Source organism: Aristolochia californica, unplaced genomic scaffold (genome assembly GCF_029961685.1).
Source record: "Aristolochia californica isolate CCGP_79_NKW_82.1479 unplaced genomic scaffold, dmAriCali1.0.hap1 SCAF_11, whole genome shotgun sequence".
Classification (NCBI taxonomy): Eukaryota; Viridiplantae; Streptophyta; class Magnoliopsida; order Piperales; family Aristolochiaceae; genus Aristolochia; species Aristolochia californica.
Window position 1 is genome coordinate 75,296 of NW_027181782.1, and position 17,309 is coordinate 92,604.

Here is a 17,309-nt window from a genome sequence, read left to right on the forward strand (position 1 = left end):
CAACCTTTCTTGTACATGGTCTCATATTCCCCGTGCCGCCAATTCCTTGGCAGACAGGCTTGCTAAACATGGGACCTCCCTTCCCACAATGGTTGTAACAGTAAGCCCCCATAGTTTGTAATTTTCTTCTTCTTTTTTAATACATTACCGCTTTTATAAAAAAAAAAGTTGGCCCACAATCCATCAACTATTCTACTAGACCCACAAATAGATGATTTGGTACTTGTCAAATTAGGTGTCATATGATGAGCAGCTCCTGAGTCTACGATCCAATTGTTGGATGATGCGACCAGGAGAGCAGAAGTACTTGGATGTGCCTAAGTAGTCATAGCAATAACAGAAAATGATGCTTATAACCATGTAGACACAATAGATACTTGTGCTACTTGTTGTAATAATTTCTGGTAATCTCCCCCTGACACAATCATCATCTTAGGTTTTTTCCACCCTTTCTCTGATACCATGCAGAATTAAGTTATAGTTGAGAATTTAGGAGTAGAGAGAAGAAAGAGGGACAAGAGGAATTCTGCATAAAAAAGGAAACAGGTAGGAGGGTCTAAAACTCGACCCGTCTTCCTTAAAAAATGCTTATTAAGCTTCTCTGTGGTCGTACTAATCTCTCACATTAGTTATCTGACTATAATTTACTTCATCAAGACTACTTATCTCGACAGTTATCTTAGCACTTCCCATGCCACTACTAATTGCAACTCATGAGTGTTATTTTCCGAAGGGGTTATTATATAAATGATCATCATGAAAAGCTTGTTTTGACTTTGTTAGGTTTGGTTACTTGTTCCTGTTGTTGATCTTGTGATTGGTATAATAAATATAAATATGTTTTTTTATATTCAATAAATATTATTTCTGCAGCTCATTACAGATGTAAATATAGCTGTTGCGGTTGAAGCTATCCAAGCTGTTGGAAATCTGGCCAAGGGTCTTAGAAATCACTTCTCTGCAAGTTCACGCTTTCTTTTACCAGTTTTACTTGTGAGTATGACACTATGATCTGTCTTTTACTGTTGTCTATCATTTGTTTTTGTTTGTGCCGTTCTATGCTAATAAGGAAGTGGTCCAAAAGTAGTCTATCCAAAAGTATTTCTAAGGAATGCTTGTTATTTTGTTCATGCATGGAAATTATGTTTTGATTGAAATTCTCTTTATTTAAAGTAGCAGCAAGTCTTTTTTTTTGTTCTTTGTTTTTTCATCATTTAACATCTTCTCATCAATCATCTAAGAAATTGGCATATACATTTATAATTTATGTTTTTTGCACATTTTTTTTATTTCTTGTGCTTGTAGAAATTGTAGGTAAAATTGAGCTTTTTGATGTTTACTTTTTAGTCACTTAAAATGCTAAATTGTTTTCTTTTCAGTAAAGTAAAAAAATGGGTGTCTTATGTTTTTTCTTTTTTTTTCTAGGAAAAACTGAAAGAGAAGAAGCCAACCTTGACAGAGGCACTTACTCTGACTCTTCAAGCGATGCACAAGTCTTGGTGTTTGACTCTAGCGGATATTGTAGAGGGCAAGTTCTTACTTCGTGTGAATTCAAACACAATTGAAGTTAATAACTTAGTGACTTTCATGAATCGTTGAAACTCTTACACAATGAAATCTCTTTCTTAGATTATAAGGAAAAATATCCTCTTAGACCGAAGGTACATAATCTCTTTTATTTAGGAATTATGGAAACAATAGATGTCACAGATGTTAACTATTATTTTTTTTAGTGCTGGATTATATTAAAAGCTCAAAAGAGCAAAAAAATGTTTAAATGGCTATGGAAGTTTAACACTCACTCCTCAAATCTTTGGAAGGAAATGGTTCTCACAAAGCTGGGTAGGGAACCTCATTGGTGCATGTCTGGTGGGAATCGTAGAGCCCTTTCCCCAATATGGAGAGTGCTGTATCTTTTGCTTCCAAAATTTCATTCCGCAAGTAGATTCTATGGTGGCAATGGTAGATCGCTCAAGTTTTGGAAAGACTTGTGGATAGGGCCGGAGCTCCTGCAGGCTGCATTCAAAAGTCTTTTTCTTCTCACGACTCGCAGAGACATATCAGTAGTAGAAGCTTTTGAGGGGGGGGGGGGGGGGTGTATGTGCCTCCATCCTAGAAGGGGTCTCTTAGATAGTGAGGCTTTGGAAGCTAGTCGATTGATGGACCTTGTTGCTTCGTTTAAAATCCGTCCTTTGAAGGCTGACAAGCTCGTTTGGTGGCCAGCCGGATAAAAAGGGTTCATTCACGGTCTCATCGGCATACGGATTTTTAAATGGCAGTAACTCGCCTGGAGGGAGAATGGGATCAATTTCGTATAGCGTTTATGTGCCCCTCCAAAGGTAAAATTCTTCATGTGGAGTGCCTGTCAAGGCAAAATTCTCTCAGCAGATGTATTGAGAAGAAGAGGACACCCCTCTGTTAATCCCTTGTGTCCACTCTGCAATTCTGAGAACGAAACTACTAGTCACATTCTACTCCACTGCAGTTTCTCTTGGAAGGTGTGGATCAACATCCTAGGTAAGTTTGGGCTATAATTCTGCATGGTAGCTGATATCCTCGCGTTCAGTAAATCACTCATGGGTACCTCTATGCCGAATCTTGGTAAGATGATGCGCTCTGCGTGCTCTAGTTTCATCCCGTCGGGGCTTTGGAATGAGTGGAATAGAAGACAATTTGATGTAAAAAGTGAATCTTTAGACCGGGTTGCGGACAGAGTGGTTGGTCATATATCAACTTGGCTCTTAACAATGAAATCATTCTCTCCCTATCTGGGTTCCTCCATTCGTGAAAACTGGAGAAACTTGGCATTGATACACATTGGGAAAAAAACCTCCGGTCATGCAAGAATGGACTCCTCCTGATCCTGGTTATCTCGTTAAATTTTGATGGCTCGTCTCTTTGCAACCCTGGTATTTCTGGTTTCGGAGGAGTAATTTCAGATCATTCCGGAAATCAGCTCTCTATGTATGCCGGCCCCCTTGGTATTTAAGACTCTACATCTGCTGAGTTACAAGCTCTCCACTCCGGTCTTCGTGTTTTCAAAGATAAATGCAGGGGGCCCCTCCAAGTTGAAGGGGACTCTAAAGTGGTGATTGGATGGTGTGAGAACGCATCTTCTCCTCTGTGGAGGCATTGGGATACTTTTAAGGAAATTTTAGAAATTACCTCAATTGTTTCTTGTTGTTGGACTCACATTCCGAGATCCGCAAATTCGGCGGCTGATGTACTTGCCAGGCTGGGAGCTACCTTACAATCGTTGGTTGTAAGGGAAATGCTCCCCCAAATTTTGTAATCTCTGTTGTTTTATTAATACATCTTTATAAAAAAAAAGGGCAAAAAGATGTTAACTATTATGAAAATTGGAAATCTTGTGGATTGATGGGTTCATAATAACAACAATGGAAATTGGCCTAAGGAGCTAAACATATAGTCTTGATTTTTTATTAGATGTCATTGGAAGCACATGATGTCATCAAACCTCCCAAATTGACTGCCGCTAATTGGTAATTTTTAACGGCTACTCCTGCTGGTTTAGGCTTGGATACTTGTGAGCATGAGGGGTGATATCATGTCCTTCTCTTTTGGCCCTCTTAGGTGTGGAGACTCTGTGGAGGCTTGGGCACATGGTTCTGCTAGTCAAGTTGAAATTATATAGGGGGTTCTCACTTTGGTCTTCTTGTACTAGAGGGATCGCCTAGACAGTTTCCAGCTGAGTTGTTGTCAAGTCACCCGTTTATGTGAGACTTAATGATATATTTTGAGGCACCATTTTTGTATATCATAACTTTCGTATTCAGAGTTCTCTATCTCTTGGCTCTTGGGCATTAACTTATATGGCTGCTGAATTGGCATAAGAATGCTTTTGGATGACACCTTGTCACTAGAACCTCCCTTTGACCCGCTAGTTCTTTTGAAGAAGTCTATTTTGACCCTCTAGTGCTTTTCACAGATTGTTCTGTAGTTGTAAAAGAAAGTTATTTGGCTTCTTTCCGAGTTTGAAGGAGTTGGTTGAAGACCTTATTTAGTTATCGTCATACACAACTCTACACATATTAAAATGGTGTTTAGTATACTGATTATTTCTTATATAATAGTGCATAACAGGTTATACATCATTTTCAAGGAACTGGATTTGTTTATAAGTTCCTTTATTTTGGATTTTGGGAAGCTTGAAAAAAATCAAGCTTGCGATCTATATATTTTAAATAGTGTTGTGTTATATTAATAGGCTCAAAAGAGCAAAATTACAAGGAGGGGGAACTGTCTCAAACAATGAGAGATTGTTGGGAGATTCCAAATTTAGCTACCCTATCAGCCAAAGAATTGGCTGACCTAGGAATGTGATTCTAAGTACAAGAAATGGAAGGTACAATATCTACAATAGATGAAATAATTGGCCAATGCCGCCAAGGGGGGGAGGTTGAGCCAGAGCACCAGTTGATGACCACTTTAGAGTCCCCCTTAATCAGCAACGTCCCTTGAAGACGGTCTTTGAAAATCTTCACTTCTGCAGTGTTGGAATCCTCTATACCAACTGACCTTGCATAAGAAAGAACAATTTCTTCTGGGGGGAGGCTCCCACTCTCCCATGATCGGAATCTTCTGGGGACCCGCCATATAGGCTAGAAGACACCAATTCCATCAAAGGGGGACACCTGCCTGAGGAGCAAATTCCTTTTTGGTGTGGAGTCAGCTGGAAACCATACCCTCTGTGCAAGAGACCGTACTATCCAGATTTCTGAACTTGGAATTGAATATCCAAATATTTCTCTTAAGCCATAAACACCAAGCGATGTGAGCGAGGCAAGCAGAGAGCAGAAGCTTGCCAATTTTAGGAAGGCGAGTCCCCAACACCATCTGAAAAGTGCTGAATAAATCGTGATGGAGGCCCACTTGAATGCCAGCAAATTGAATGCCAATTTTCTAGAACACTGGCATCCAAACTCTCTCGAAAAGCCACAGTGCAGAAGAACATACTGAATTGACTCCTCACATATGCCATAGAGGGGGCAAGTACCAACTAATCAAATTCTCACCCACAAACTATTAGTTGATCTAGGAATCAAAGTCCACTTACTAGCAAAAAGATGAGCTAAATTTAGAATCTTATAGAAATAATGCCAATGCTCCAAGTAGGAGATTTTTTGCCATCACACCAACTTATCACACTTTTAGAATCTCCCTCAACATGAATCTGACCTTGAAATTTGTCATGAAAAATGTGAAGAGCTTGCCTAAGAGCAAGAAGCTCTATTGAAGTATAGTCAGAGATACTAATAGACCCGAAAATGAGACCAAAATGTGGCCTAAAGAGTCTCTAAAGACACTGCCAACACCTGAAGGACCAGGATTCCCTAAAGATGACCCATCTAAATTTAACTTTATAAGATGAGAATGAGGCGGAGAACATTCAACCACTTAGGAAGAGAAAATTGAATGATTCAAATCAACCTGAGCCCAACTGTTCCTCAATATTTCACAAGAAATCTCGTTAAAAAATTTCAAAGACTTCATTCAAACAACAGTTTGAGAAAATGCCTTCATAGCCAAGGACTACTATGAAGAAGATATTTGCTAAAAATATCTAAAATTTCTCTCTGACCAAACCAGCCAAGAATGAAGGCTAAACAAGCTTGCATCATTACTTTCCCATACATTGGAAAGCAGATCCCCATACAGAGAAAAATGAATATAAAAATAGATACTGGGATACAAAAGCTCATACCAATCAAGGCAAAAAATCTGTTCCAAATGCACCAAGAAAATTTGCTACAAAGAAGCATGTGGTCGTTTGATTCATTCTCATTTTTGCAAAGCAAGCATAAAGAGCTGGTGATAAAAGACCCACGGCTAATCAGATTGTCATGGGTGAGAATTGTCCCATGCAAAGCACTCCATAAGAATTTTTTTGCCATAGGAGACCCTGATAGAGACTAGGCAGATGTAGCTGAATTTTGAGAAATAGAGTTAGCAACAACCAAATAGTAACAAGATGAAATAGAAAACATGCTATTTAACAATTTTATCCATCTGAATGACTTTGAGATAAATACCATCAAGCTTGCACATAACTTATGGGGAGCATCCTTCATTGCCCTCATCCCTAAAAAATCCGCCATGGAGCACCCCTGAGATTTCTGGCTCATCAGCCTTGTCTCTTGCCCCTACAAGCTAATTGCTGGGATCCTTGCCCATCGTCTCAAAGCTACCCTCCCCATTGTCATCCACTACAGTCAAAGTGCTTTCATTAAAGGTTGCTCCATTCTTTACTCGGCTATGGCTGCCCACGATCTAGTGGACATCTTCAAGCGCTTAAGGAAATCTAAGATTATTATCAAGCTTGACCATGAGAAGGCCTTTGATCGGGTCAATTGACAGCTGCTGGACTACATCTTTGACCGAGTGGGATTTGGCGAGCGTTGGCGATTTTAGATAAGGAGCTGCATCTCCTCGACCTCCTTTCCATTCTTCTCAATGGAACTGCATGTGGCTACTTCAGAGGCACCAGAGGAATTCACCAGGGGGATCCCCTCTCCCCTCTTTTCTTCAATCTCATTGCGGAATACCTTTCCTCTCTTGTCCACTTTGCCAAAACCACTGGTTTGCTCTCCTTGGCTGATGACCATAAGAAATTTGACGTCCTCATTCATCAGTTTCCTGATGACACTCTCTGGTTTGGCACCGACACCTTCAATCAAGCCAAAATAATTGAGGCCCTTCTTGGGCTGTTTGAAATCACACCTAGGTAGAAAATCAATTGGCACAAAACCATTAGTATGGGATTCCACATCACCTCAGAGGCTCTAGTCCATGGTTGCTTGCCTTGGATGTACCATTGCTACTCTACCCACAACATACTTGGGACTCTTCTTCGATAGCTGCCCTCACAAAAATTTATGAACACTTTTGCTCATGAAAATGGAGCATTGACTTGCAACTTGGCGGTGAAGGCTCTTATCAAAGGTAGATTGCCTCACTCTTCTCAACTCATGTATTGCTGGACTTCCCAACTACTATACCTCCTTCCTCCCATGTCCAATGTCCATCTACCACTACCTTGATCACATCAATTGAAGATGTCTATGAAGGGGAGTGGACGACGGCTTCAAGTATCGCCTCGTGAATTGGAAGGAGAGCAGCAAACTGAAGATTCTCAGTGATTTGAGCATCCGTCTCATCGAAACCATGAGCTTGGTCCTCCTCAAGTGGCTTTGGAAGTTAAACACCGTCCCACACACAATTTGGAGGCCCATGGTTGTTGCTAGACTCAATCGGGGAACTTGTGGGTAATCATGCCAAAAACTCTCTCCTATTTGGTTCTCTATATTCTTTCTTTTGCCTACTTTTGGGGTGGCCGTGAGATACTTTGTTGGGAATGGCCGTCATGTTCGTTTTTGGAGCGATTGGTGGTGAGGTCTCACACCTTTCAAAGATTTCTACTGTTCATTCCCAGCCCTTAGTTGCAATCCGTCCATCTTTGTGGCTGACTCGTGGGGGCCCGATGCTTGCTGGAATCTCCACCTCAGGCAAGGTCTCAATGATGTTGAAGCCACTTAAGTTTGCTCCCCCGTGGATGACCTTGATGAATCACTATCATAAACCATCTTGAGGACAAGCTTGTTTGAAGACACACCCATAGTGGTAAATTTTAGATTGCCTCAAGTTATCTCTTCCTTTCTGGTTAGACATCTGATCTTGGACAACACCACATAGCTTTTGCATGACACTTCTCAACCCCTCCCAAGATCAGATTTTTCATTTGGAGCACCTGTCACAACAAAATCTTGACTTTTCACTACCTCTGAATGCGTGGTACTATGGGGCCCTCTATCCTCTGCTTCCTCTACAACCTTGGTGAGGAGAGTGTCTCCCACATTCATCTTCATTGTCTTTTTGTTGGGAGATAAGGACTTAGATGCTCAGACTCATCAGCCTCCAATTTTGCTTTCAAAAGGATCTCATCTCCACTTGTCACCAGCTCCTCGGGATCCCCCTCCCTTGCCTGGGGAAAGCTCTTCTTTTAGCTTGTTTGAACCACATCTCTTTAGGCCTCTAAAGGGAAAGGAGCATCCATTGTTTCAGCTTCGAATCTGCAAGCGTTGATAAAGTTGCTACTTGCATTATTGGCCAGATCTCCAGATGGATTTACACTGGAAAAGAGTTCACTCATCTTGGTGATGTCCTCCCTACAACAATTGGTACGCATTAGTCAACCCTGTACACGACTGGAGCCCTCCGTGTTTTGATGGTAGTTCTATTTACAACCTAGGGCTGGCCGGCTTTGGAGGATTCATCTGTAATTCTAACAATACCTCTGCCCTCTCCTATTCTGGACCTTTGAGGACTTCAGACTTCGAAGCTCATGGCCCTATTTTGGGATCATATCTCGGGCCTTCACTTTTTTTAAGGCGATTTCAAATTGGTGATCTCTTGGTACTCATCCTCTTTTCTTTCTTGTATTTGGGCTCATGTTCCATAGTCAGCCAATTCTTTGGCCGACTTCCTTGCTAAGAATGGTGTCTTCGTCCAATCTCTTCTTGTAATGGGGCCCCATTCTTGATTTTTTTGTATTTTGCTGTCTTCTGATTAATAAACTCATCAGTTTAAAAAAAAAAGGTCACTAATATCCAGGGCCTCAACATCATTTAACATTGGAAATGACGACTCCAATCAATGTTTTTGAATCTACATCGTTCAAAAAAATACATGATGTATTGTAGATGTATACTATTTCAAACAAGCATGTAATGATGTTTGAGGTATGCAAGGAAATAGTTACTTCTTATTTTACCACATATTTCAAAGTTTATTTTGCTAATTAACACCTTTTGGCATGCATAGCTGTAACTACTTCATATTATGCAGATGTTAGAGGAGCAGTAAAAAATAAAGTTCCACTTGTTCGCTCATTAACTCTAAGCTGGGTGACATTTTGTATTGAAACCAGTAACAAAACAACTGTCCTTAAGTTGCACAAGGATTATGTCCCTATTTGTATTGAAGTGAGTTACTGCAAAGCTCTTTTTACTCTATATTTAAATTTTATTTTATTCCCTGTATGTGAAATTTAAATGCCCCTTAAAATTCTTCCTCATCTCCTACTGACCTTATGCAATTTCCTGGTCTGTCTAGTGTTTGAATGATGGCACTCCAGAAGTTAGAGATGCCGCGTTTTCTGCTTTGGCAGCAATTGCAAAGGTACTGTCATGTCGTTGTTGTCAGGGTGTTCTTTCTATTAAGAAAGTTTTTGAGTATACTTGTTTTGAGGTTGTTATGAAGCTGGATGTAGATTGTTTTCTTTCTTAGTTGGTTGGCATGAAACCATTGTTTTCTTTCTTAGTTGGTTGGCATGAAACCATTAGAAAGGTCTCTAGAAAAACTTGATGAGGTGAGAAAAAAGAAGCTCTCGGAGATGATTGGCAGTGCTGGAGGGGGAATGCCTTCTGCTAATGGCTCAGGTATGATTTTTTTTATTGTTTCATATGAAACCCATACTATAACTTTATCAGAATAATTTTTTTGAATGCTAAGTTAATTTTGTCTTGTTCAGGTCCAGTCTCCTCAAATGGAATTGTCTCAGGTACAGAGGTAAGTGTTGGTCTTTATCACTTACGGGTTTTTCTTAATGCATGACAATTTCTATTTTAAAAGAAGTGGAAACCATGTGCACTTCCTGGTTAATTTTCTGTATGTCAACAGACCTCTTCATGTTATTTATTCCCAACTCTAACAGGAGTGGCTTTTGTTTTTTTTTTGTCTAATTGACCATTAGTTCTCATCTTATTTCTTTCACGTTAAGTGATACAATTCTTTGTCGGAAGGTAATATCAGTCAAATACAGTTACTCTGACCTTGATTCCTCAAGGACCCTTTGTGATCTATGCTTTCTGCATGTTGAGAATTTGAATTTTTTTTTTTTTTTTTTGAAATAGTGCCGGTTTATTTTAAAGAGCTACAAAGAGCTGAATTGCATAGTAGGAGGATCATCCCACATAGTGAGAGATTACAGAGAGGTCCCAAGCTTAGCTAATCTATCGGCCGATCTAGGAACATGATGGCAAGTACAAGAAATGGTAGATACAATGTCTGAGATGTGGAAACCGAGCACCAACTGATAATAACTCTGAAGTACCCTTTAATAAGGAGCTTTCCATGAAGCCGCTCCTTGAAAATTTTAACACCATGATGAAGAGTAGTCACCTCAGCGGTGTTAGAATTCACAATACCAGTTGGACCAGCATAGGATAGGATGACCTCACCTCTTCGGTTTCTGAAAACGCCCCTAGTGTTTGTCAGGCCCGGGCACCCCAAAGCATTGCCGCCAAAGTTCAGTTTGATGCAATCACTGGGAGGAATCCATTTGGCCGTGGTAGGAGGTGTTTGGGGTCCCGACGTATGAGCCAGAAGATTGCAATTCCATCGAAGGAAAATTCCCTCATGAGGGGGGGGGGGCAAATTCCTTCTTGGTGTGCAACCAACTAGAGATAAGACCCACAATGGAAGAGTATGATAGGCCCTAAGATTGTGTATAAGAGTTTTTTGTTTTAAAACTGATTAGAAATTTACTAAGTGAACGAAAGGCTACAAGTTTCCATCCCCATGATTAGAGGAGGCCGAAAGAGCATCAATTGCACAACAGCTAAAGAAAAACATCTAGAAATATGGATGAATTATAGGTGATGGATGATCTTTTCAGCTATCGACTGAAGCTTTTCCAGACTGAAGATGTAAGAATCCAAGCTGTAATAAGGAGCTGTGCTTTTAAAATATTTCCTCCACAACAGTCTGCATCAGGGGGGTCTGTCTCTTGTTACACTAGCCAATCATAGTAGAAAAGTCCCCCTTCAAGGAGAAGAGACGCTGAATCTCGGATCTGCAATCCAAATGCTGTGAAGGAGAGCTTGCATCTCAGCAAGGAGAGAGTCACTAAACCAAGAGGGCCACAATGGGAGAGTGATTTTTTCTCATCACTATCAAAAACACTGGCCCAAAACCAGGCTAGGTTTCCACTTGTGCTGCCATCAAAGTTAAACTTAATAGGCTCCACCTAGGAAGGAATCCATGTAGTAATAACCTTTGGACTAGTGATTAGAACTCTGAGACAAAGAGAAGTCTCTTCGCATGTGAAGCTACGAGATGGTGAGGCTTGTACTTCCATTTTGCCAACCTCCTCAGCTTCATCCCTAATAGTACGATGTCTCTTTCCATCCAAATACCCCATGGGTTGACTGCATCCAAATATGATTGTTCCAAATTTTTGTTAGGACAGACTCCCAACCACATGTATGCTGTCTGGCGTTAAAAACTTTGGCAACAGCTTTAAAGGGAATTATTAGGGTGTAAAAGTCCCATACTCGGTACTGCTCGGGATCTGGCTGGGTTTGTAAGTTGGTTGATAGGCCCCAGATGGTTAATCCATTTTGGAATGGAACCTGAACCAACTGAACATGACCTAAATGCTTGGTCTGTGCCTAATGTGTGACCTGTGCGTAGTTCATATGTCATATCTTGTCTGTCTTTCTTTTCTATGCCATGTTAGTATAATTCATGTCGGGAGCCTGTTCTATGGGGGCTGGACACAAGAGGGGTTTTTATTGTGGGAAAGTTCCATATCTAGTATGGCTTAAGGTCTTGACATGTTCATGTAATCCATGTCTCATAACTCGTTTGTCTTTATTTTCTGTTCCTTTTTTGTGTGATTCACATCTCAGGCTTGTCTGTTTGTCCATTCTATTAGGCCTAAACAAGAGAGGGAGTGCCATTGTGGGCATATCCCACATCTGGTATGACTTGGATTTTTTTGGGTTTGTAAGTTGGGTTATAGGCCTCCTAAGATGAGTTGTCATTTTAGGTGGAATGGGACCCCACATGATATGAATCAAGCGATTCTGATGTTTGATATTGTTTTTGATGCTTTTAATGCTGTTCCATGACCATATGATTTTTTTAGTTGTTTATTTTTGTGTTTATCTGATTCTCTTTTTCGTCCTTCTAGTAAGGATCTGTTCACTTTATTTATTTATTGATGATCAGTAATGGTGCTTCTCTATTTCATTTGCAGGCTATGGAGAGCTCGTTTGTGAGAAGATCTGCTGCAAGCATGCTCAGTGGAAAGAGGCTAGTCCAGCCAGTGGTGGTGGGTCATTATTTTTACAAACTGCAATTTAATCCTCAGAGAGATAATTCCTCATTTTTGGTATGAGAGTTCATGGTGTTCTGTTATTTCAATATTTTCTACGTGTTTCTCAGGCAAACACTAAAAAATCTGGGCCAGCCAAGACAGCTGTTGCAAAGAAAGGTGATGGCGTTGGAAATGCAAGGAATTTAGGACAGACTGAGCCAGTAGATGTGGAGGTTAAATGAGCATTTGCAAATTTCTTCTTTGATCTCATATAAGCTTTTGCATATTTGTTCTCATTTCTTTGTCTGTGTTTATGCATTCCATTTTCTTATTGTTTGTGTGGTTTTTGTTAGAGGTACCTCTTATTAACTTGTTGCATGTATTTTTCTTTTTTTTTTTTTTTTTTTTTGGAAATGGCATGTATTTTCTTTTCAGCCAGGAGAAATGAGTCTTGAAGAGATTGAAGGAAGATTAGGTACCCTTATTAAAGCAGATACTGTATCCCAGTTGAAGAGCGGCGTTTGGAAAGAACGGTTGGAAGGTTGTCAAATGACTTCTGCCAGCTAGTGAACATAGCTATATATGCAAATACTGTGGTATATCTTATGGATGTGACTAAATCAGCTTCTTCTTTTCCATAGCTATTATGATGCTAAAAGAGGAAGTAGAAGGCCTCAAAACTATTGATCAAAATGTGGAGATCTTGATTCGTTTTCTCTGCAGTATACCTGGATGGAGTGAGAAAAATGTTCAGGTAATTCAGTCTCGTCTGGGAAAGCTTGGTCTCTGTTATTCTTTTTCTAAATATTTGGTGGATTGAAATAGTTTTAAAAGTTGACTTCTTACCAATGGTAAATTTTATAAAGGTCAGACTACTGTTTACTTGAGTGAATGCAGGTTCAACAACAAGTTATTGAAGTCATTACTTATATCGTTTCTAGTTCAAAAAAGTTCCCAAAACGATGCGTTGTCCTCTGCCTTTTAGGTAGGTATTCAATGTATGAAACTACTAGTATTTCTTCCAAAAAATGTATGGAACTGAGGCACAGTTGGCATTGTTGATGGTTTGAATATTTGTCTTGTTTTTATTTATTTCTTTTTGCATTTTAAAATATTTATTTATTTTTGCATCATACTTCACAGTAGAAAGACCTCCCAGCCTACCCCCCATTGTGGCCTGTTAGGCAAAGTGCCAATCCACATATTTTAAATGGGGCTTGCAATTGAGAAGAGTGCAGCTAGAGAAATGCATCTGAGTGCGTGCAACTAAGCTTGGAAACAAAAAGTAAATGAGATAAAAAAAGAGAACCTAGATCTGATTGGGTATGTAAAGTCATTTAAGTGGTGAATGTTTTCTGTGAAAGGGACATGCTTTTTTTTTTTTTTTTTTTTGAAATGAATCTGATTTTTATTAAGACAAGGGTCATGTTTGTTTGAAACTAGGCTTCCTTTAAGTGCTAAAGATATAAACATGAGATGGGTGCTTATGAATTGTGGACCATGACCCTTTTTTTGTAAGCTATAACATATTATAACTATGCAATGTATATTGTAAAAATGTTGCTCTTTATAGGTATAAGTGAACGGGTAGCAGATATAAAGACTCGCAATCATGCCATGAAATGCCTCACTACATTCTGCGAGGCAGTTGGCCCTGGTTTTGTCTTTGAAAGAGTAAGTAGTCCTCGTATTACTAGTCTTAGTGGCATGTTTCATCTGTTTCTGTTTACATGCACCAATATGGGATTGGCTTTTTCATAATGAAAAGAAATGTATTACTTTTTTCCTATTGTAGTTTTTCACGGTGTTTTTCTTTGTATGATAACTGCTGCAATTTTGTCTGGTTATAATTTCAGCTCTACAAGGTGATGAAAGAGCATAAGAATCCAAAAGTTCTTAGTGAGGGACTCTCATGGATGGTTTCTGCAGTGGATGATTTTGGAGTCTCACATATAAAGCTAAAGGTGCCTAATGTTTACAATTATGCTTTCAACAAATTAGTTGATTTGTATCTTTAAATAATTTTTAATCATTCAGTGGAGCTATGTACTTTGTCATCATATCAATTCCAAGTGTTGTTGGCAAGAAGTATGAGAACCTTTCAGCACAAGAACAGATCACAGGGGCACATTGTTGGGCTGACAATTCATTCTAGTGTATCATGTGCATCATCCATTCATCGAACACCTCTGATTCCCAGCTCTATTGTCAGAAGCCAGTGGAAAAACTATCAGCAACTCTCAGTTTCATAAGCCCTTGAAACTATCCAGCTGGCAGCCTCTGCCTCTAGGATGTCTTAAGCTTTATTTTGATGGTTCTTCTGTTGGGAATCCTGGTCCCTCTGGGGTTGTTGGCAGCATATGAGAGTGCAATGTATCCTTCTCTACTTCTCAGGCCCCATTGGCACAGTGACTCAACTGAGGCAAAAACATGAGCTCTATTAACAAGCCTGAAGCTCCTTTCTCAAAGGTTCTCATTCTCACTGCTAGTGGAAGGTGACTCTATAACTGTCATGTATTAGGCTACCAAGGAGTCTCTAGTCCCTTTTGCCCTCGGTCAAATTGAACTCCTTTAAAAAAAAAAAAGGAAGTCCCTAGCGATATGGAGACAAGACTACTTTGATGAAATATAAGACATTACTGCCTCTCAGTCAATAACGTTGAAGCACATCCGTCATGAAGCAAACTGATTACCTGATTAGCTTGCCTAGGAATGTCTCTAGAGAGCATCTTTTAATGGAAATCTCCCTTCCTCTGTATAATGGGGATCATTTTACCTTGTATCCTGTATTCTAGTTGATTATTTTCGTTAATTAATATTAACACCATTTCTCAAAATAAGTCTAATTGTTGTTTACTTCTACAGGATTTGATTGAGTTCTGCAAAGACACTGGGTTGCAGTCCAGTACTGCTGTCACAAGGAATGCAACTATCAAACTTTTTGGAGTTTTACACAAGTTTGTTGGACCAGGTATTTTTTTAGAATGCTTTTCAATTTGTGAATACTTCTTTAGCCATATGCCTTCCTAAGGTGTTTTTTTCTTGCAGATATTAAAGGATTTCTTGCAGATGTAAAACCTGCACTACTTAGTGCTCTAGATGCCGAGTATGAGAAAAATCTATTTGAGGTATATCAGTTTTATGTAGTCATATTGTGAAATTTGGGTCCAGTTCTCATCTCCATATGACTAGCCAAAGTTAGGTAATGCCATTCCCAACTAAAGAACCCAAGGTTATACTATTAATCCATATATGTGGGAAATTTAACCCTCTCCCTCAAGTGCCCTTTATAAGGCTCCTATACATGACAGTTTGGGTGGAGGCCTATGTACGAGCTCTTGTCTTAGTACCATAATAAATTTGGGTCACCTTCTTAAGCACCATCCATTTTGAGGCTACCAGATGCCTAGACCTGGGCCCAATTTGTGTGTACCCCATATTTGTTGTTCACGTCTTAGGCTCATTATCTTCATGTGTAAGTTTGGACCTGGACAACACAAATGGGGTAGAAACTCATCTGAGCACAAACTGCACTTAATAGGGAGAGATCTTACTTTAGTACCATGTGAAATTTGGGTCCGAGGCTCATCCCTAAATGACTAGCCAAACTAATAATCTCTGTTCCCAACTAATAAACCCAAAATCATTCTATAAATTCATGTTTGTGAAATGCTTTCTGGCTTAAACTGTAATTGGAACCAAATTACACGTTCTGCTAATCACTTAGCAGACTCTCAGGCTAAGGCGGGTGTGTCTCTCCAACACTTTGTTGTGGAGTCAGGCCCCCAAAGCTAGGTTTGTTCTCCTTTCTTGTTTATCAATATACGCACTTTCATAAAAAAAATTCGTGTTTGTGAAACTATTCTTTGACAAGTAATTATATTTTGCCAATTACCGCATACTGCACATTGTTGGTGTCATCTCATTTGCAATTTGTGTTGATCATTGGGTCAAAATGTTCTCAGGGTGCAGCTGCGGCCCCAAAAAGAACTATCAAGGCAGAAGACAACACATCTACTTCAGCCAGTGGAATTGATGGCCTGCCACGGGAAGATATTAGTGGGAAGATTACACCTACTCTGCTCAAGAACCTTGGAAGTCCTGACTGGAAGGTGTTCTTGTGGTCAATACCTTTTCATTTGAGCTTTTGGTTCGAGGTAGCATTTGTGCTTCTTTGACTTAATTTTTAACCTTCTTGTGATCTTCCAGGTGAGGCTAGAGTCCATAGAATCAGTCAATAAAATTTTGGAAGAAGCTAACAAGCGGGTTCAGGCCACAGGGGCTGGTATAACATGTGTCAAGATCTTTTCTGAATTTAATGGCATTATGTCATGTGATTTTTTACAAGGGTGTTAGAGTTTTCGTGATTGGGATATTGTGAGACATTGTTCTTAACTCTCCATGATCTACTGTTATTTAGCATTTAAAAAGGAACTTTTATTGACTGCCAGGTGAACTATTTGGAGCTCTCAGAGGCCGTCTGTATGACAGCAACAAGAATTTAGTAATGGCAACCCTTACCACCATTGGTGGAGTTGCAACTGCTATGGGTCCAGCAGTTGACAAAGCAAGCAAGGTTACTCAGAAGCATTTGTTAGTTGTGTCTCAATGAATGTTACAGCATTTCTATGTTATTAAATTTGTCTGTAACTATGTATAACTACATGCAATTAGTTATGAATGACTATTGGAAACTTCTCTAAGTTTTTTTCATCTGTTTTGGAGAATGAAGAACAATTCATTGAGTGAAAAAAGAGATACGTAATTACCAACAAGCGACTAACCATTCCTATTTTTTAGAAAAAAACAGGCGTTAGGAATTCAAGGAAAGCTAGCTAAAAGAAACAGAACGGAAAACTACAACCCTTTAAGTAGGAATTTTTTTCTTATTATGGCTAGCCTTGGATTAACTTAGACGCAATGTCCTGAAACTTCATTGGTTTATTTTGCTGTCTGATTATGCTTCCCCCTCAGTATGAGATCAATTGGCTGAAAAAGTGTGTACTGTGCATGTGCAGATGCATTATTATTTATTTATGTGCTTATGTGATATGTATTCTTTCAGGGTATTCTGCTGGATATTTTGAAATGTCTTGGTGACAACAAAAAACACATGAGGGAATCTACTCTGAGTGCTTTGGATGCTTGGGTTGCTGCTGTTCAACTTGATAAGATGGTATCTATCTGA

General features: G+C 39.5%; 1 protein-coding gene across 4 annotated transcripts in view; it reads left to right on the forward strand.

Annotated features, from left to right (window-relative positions):
• Positions 1–17,309, forward strand: part of LOC137943898 (protein MOR1-like) — an 81,776-nt gene that overhangs the window by 26,949 nt on the left and 37,518 nt on the right. For all 4 annotated transcript variants that reach the window (XM_068789328.1, XM_068789326.1, XM_068789329.1 and 1 more), the window contains exons 10-28: positions 874–993; positions 1,426–1,528; positions 8,866–9,002; positions 9,133–9,198; positions 9,341–9,458; positions 9,551–9,588; positions 12,062–12,136; positions 12,250–12,354; positions 12,557–12,662; positions 12,763–12,875; positions 13,019–13,106; positions 13,695–13,795; positions 13,978–14,085; positions 14,987–15,092; positions 15,170–15,249; positions 16,087–16,233; positions 16,331–16,406; positions 16,573–16,697; positions 17,187–17,297. In XM_068789328.1, the coding sequence (XP_068645429.1) occupies positions 874–993; positions 1,426–1,528; positions 8,866–9,002; positions 9,133–9,198; positions 9,341–9,458; positions 9,551–9,588; positions 12,062–12,136; positions 12,250–12,354; positions 12,557–12,662; positions 12,763–12,875; positions 13,019–13,106; positions 13,695–13,795; positions 13,978–14,085; positions 14,987–15,092; positions 15,170–15,249; positions 16,087–16,233; positions 16,331–16,406; positions 16,573–16,697; positions 17,187–17,297 (1,923 nt within the window). The remainder of the gene's footprint in view (positions 1–873; positions 994–1,425; positions 1,529–8,865; positions 9,003–9,132; positions 9,199–9,340; positions 9,459–9,550; positions 9,589–12,061; positions 12,137–12,249; positions 12,355–12,556; positions 12,663–12,762; positions 12,876–13,018; positions 13,107–13,694; positions 13,796–13,977; positions 14,086–14,986; positions 15,093–15,169; positions 15,250–16,086; positions 16,234–16,330; positions 16,407–16,572; positions 16,698–17,186; positions 17,298–17,309) is intronic.